At 63.0% G+C, this 2,871-nt stretch overlaps 1 protein-coding gene across 2 annotated transcripts in view; it reads left to right on the top strand.

The window, feature by feature from the left end:
• Positions 1–2,016: 2,016 nt before the first annotated feature.
• Positions 2,017–2,871, top strand: part of CUNH1orf174 (chromosome unknown C1orf174 homolog) — an 8,377-nt gene continuing 7,522 nt past the window's right edge. For both annotated transcript variants that reach the window (XM_040459462.1, XM_040459455.1), the window contains exon 1: positions 2,017–2,137. In XM_040459462.1, coding sequence (XP_040315396.1) covers positions 2,123–2,137 — 15 coding nt within the window. In that variant the 5' untranslated portion in view covers positions 2,017–2,122. The remainder of the gene's footprint in view (positions 2,138–2,871) is intronic.

The following is a 2,871-nucleotide window of genomic DNA, read 5'->3' as shown; positions in this document are numbered from 1 at the left end:
TGATCCCAGAAGCAGGGGGGAAGCAACAGAGAGCTTCAGCAGGGGGTCAGGCCACCACTGGGAAGTGGCCACCCCACTGCCGTGGGCAGCGTGGGCAGGAGGAGAAGGGGGTCCAGCCATGCGGCTGTGCAGGAATGGTCGCTGATTCGAAGCAGGGGCTGAGGGAGTGTCACCTATCCCGGGTGGCCCTGGGTGTCAGGCCGGAGCACCTGGGGGGCTGGAAACACCATTCACACAAACCCAGGGGAGGGGGCGCAGGGCAAATGTGTGAACAGAGATGAAGCATCCCCCTCTGGGAGGCGGTGCTCAGAGGCACCGAGGGCTCGGGCCTCACCGAGTCAGGCGCGCTCGGGTAGCAGTCCCGACATCAGCGGACACCACGATCCCCTTCGAGGCAAACGCTAGCTGGTGACAGTCAGCTCCTAGTTTATGAGAACCGGAGCTCTGAAGGACCCCAGAATAAAACCACTGAACCTAGTTTATCAGGAAACCAATTTCAGTGAAAATGGGACAGGTGTTTAACGCGGTTCGGCCTTGGGTGTTTCTTCAACAGCTGACAGTGGTTAGATTAGTTTCCCTTTCAAATGGATTTTTCCTGCCAGTCCACATTTGTCTTCTCCCTTCCGCGGAGACCACGGGAAACAGGCAGCCGGGTGGACAAGCACGTGTGAGCACGCGAGCGTGCCTGTGTGCACACCAACACTGCGTGTGCTTTCACTCACGGCCCAAAGCAGACCCCACATGAGGCCTAATCGAAGGGGCTCCGCCTAATTACCTGAAGATGCCTCTGCAAGGAGAGGGTAGTGTGAAAGGAGGGGAGAGCTGGCAGGATCCTTAAGTACCCTCACTTTTTATGCACTAAAAAGAGGCATCGAGTGTATTTCCGGGCTTTGAGGGAGTCATTCCGCAGGAGCAGAGCACGTGAGTGTTTCTGGAGGAGAATATGAATCACCCTGTATACGGAACAATGCACACGGGACCCTCGAGTGGTACCTGAGGCGGGAGCACAACACAGGTCACTTTTCAACCTGTACAGTTTAACCGGAAGATCTAATCCTTCTGACAAAACTGCCTGGTTTAAATGTCCTCACCTGTAAACACATGATAATAAAGTAAACACCACTGTCATTGACTCACAAAGCACACGTATGGCTGCTTCCGCCTTTGTGCCACGACTCCGGGAGGCCAGTTCCGGAGGGGCACCAGCAAGCAGGGTTAGAGGACAGGGCTGGGCATCCCTCAGCCCCCAAAGGGGGCGGGGGGGTTGATGGGCTGGAGGACAGGGCTGGGCGTCCCTCGGCCCCCGGGGGCCCACCGAGGCCTCTTCGAGGCACAGGTCCTAGGGCCCAGAGCTGGGGGCCTGGAGTGTTTAAAGGCAAGGCTGGATTTCATCTAACTTTAAAACTCTCAAAGGCAGACACTGGCTTTAATGCACAGTCCCTGAGCTGCCAAAAGCCAGGACGCCGGAGAGGGGAGAGGGCAGCGCCTTTGGGACCGTCACCGTGAGGCCAGGGCTGCAGAGAAGCGGGACTGAAAGGGCTGAACCCCGGGAGGTACGGCCGTCCGAGGGCCAGCTGCGCTGCACCGGCGCCGGGGAGAGGCTCGAGGCTGGGGGCGCCGGGGTCCCTGCGGGCAGCTTAGGGGCAGAACCACGCAGGGCCTCGCCGGCCCACCTCCGAGATCCGGGGCTTCGCCAGCCCCCAGGCCGGGCGCACCCTAGCGCTGCCGGGCATTCACACGCCAGGGCAGGAGCCCATCTCCGGGGCGAGGATGAAAGAGACCGCCCTCTTGTGAACAACCACTTCCCGCCATCCGCCCAGACACGTGGCCGGGCTTCCGGGGGGGGGGGTGCCCCTCACAAACATGGCCGCCGCCCCGCTTAAACGGGGCCGCCACGAGGGTGCCCCTCACAAATATGGCCTCCGCCCCGCCCATTACGCCCAGCGCCGACTTTGTTGGGTCACATGCCGGAGGATGCCGGGCTGTGATTGGCCAAACTTCTGGTGCCGTCAGACGCCGGGCGCGCGCCGAGGGCCGCCGGGTCGCTGCTCCTCTGAGAAGCGTTAGGCCGGGACGCGGGGGTTCGGGCAGTGCTGGGGGCGGCAGCGCGCCGCTCACACTCATGAGGAGCCGGAAGGTGAGGCGCCGAGACCGAGCGGGAGCCGTGCCGATGAGGCTGGGGCTCCCGCCACCCATTGTCTGGGGAGTTGAGGAGGCCGCGGTATGCCCTGGGCCGGGGGCTGCCTCTGCTCGAGACTCCCTGCCCTCGCACTTGGGTCTGAGGTCTGAGACCACGTCCGGGAGGGTTTCCACATCACGACCCTGGGTGGGGGGCGGGTTTGGGGTCACGCCTTTGGGTAGTGGGGGGGGCCCCCACATTACACCCCTGCGGCGGGGGGAGTCTTGGGTCACGCTTCTAGGTAGGGGCTCCCACATTACGGCCCCGTAGGCGGGCGCGGGTCCTGGGGCATGCTTCTGGGTAGGGGGGCTCTCAGCTTACGGCCCTGAGTGGGGGGGCAGGTCCTGGGTCAGGGTTCTGGGTAGGGGGCTCCCAGATTACTGCCCGAGTTGGAGAGAGGGGTACTGGGTCGCTCTTCAGGGTAGGGGGCTGCCGGACCACATCCCAGGAAAGGGGGCCTCCCTGTCCAGAACTGGTCTGGACCCCTGAGTACTGCTGCCGCCACCCAAGCCCTCTGTTCTTCAGCATGTGAGCTCAGCCTGGCCCCAGTCACTTCAAGTGCAGAGTGGGGTGGGAGGAGGCCACTGCAGAGGGGGAGAGGACTGACCCGGCACTGGTTCCTGGCACTCTGTACCTGGCGACGGACCGGGACACAGAGCACCCGGTGCCCAAGGAGCGGGCCCTTTTCCGGG

This window comes from Herpailurus yagouaroundi, unplaced genomic scaffold (genome assembly GCF_014898765.1).
Source record: "Herpailurus yagouaroundi ecotype Mexico unplaced genomic scaffold, PumYag 77, whole genome shotgun sequence".
Taxonomy (NCBI): Eukaryota; Metazoa; Chordata; class Mammalia; order Carnivora; family Felidae; genus Herpailurus; species Herpailurus yagouaroundi.
The sequence above is the reverse complement of the archived record's forward strand: the minus strand, read 5'-3'. Positions and strand labels throughout refer to the sequence as shown.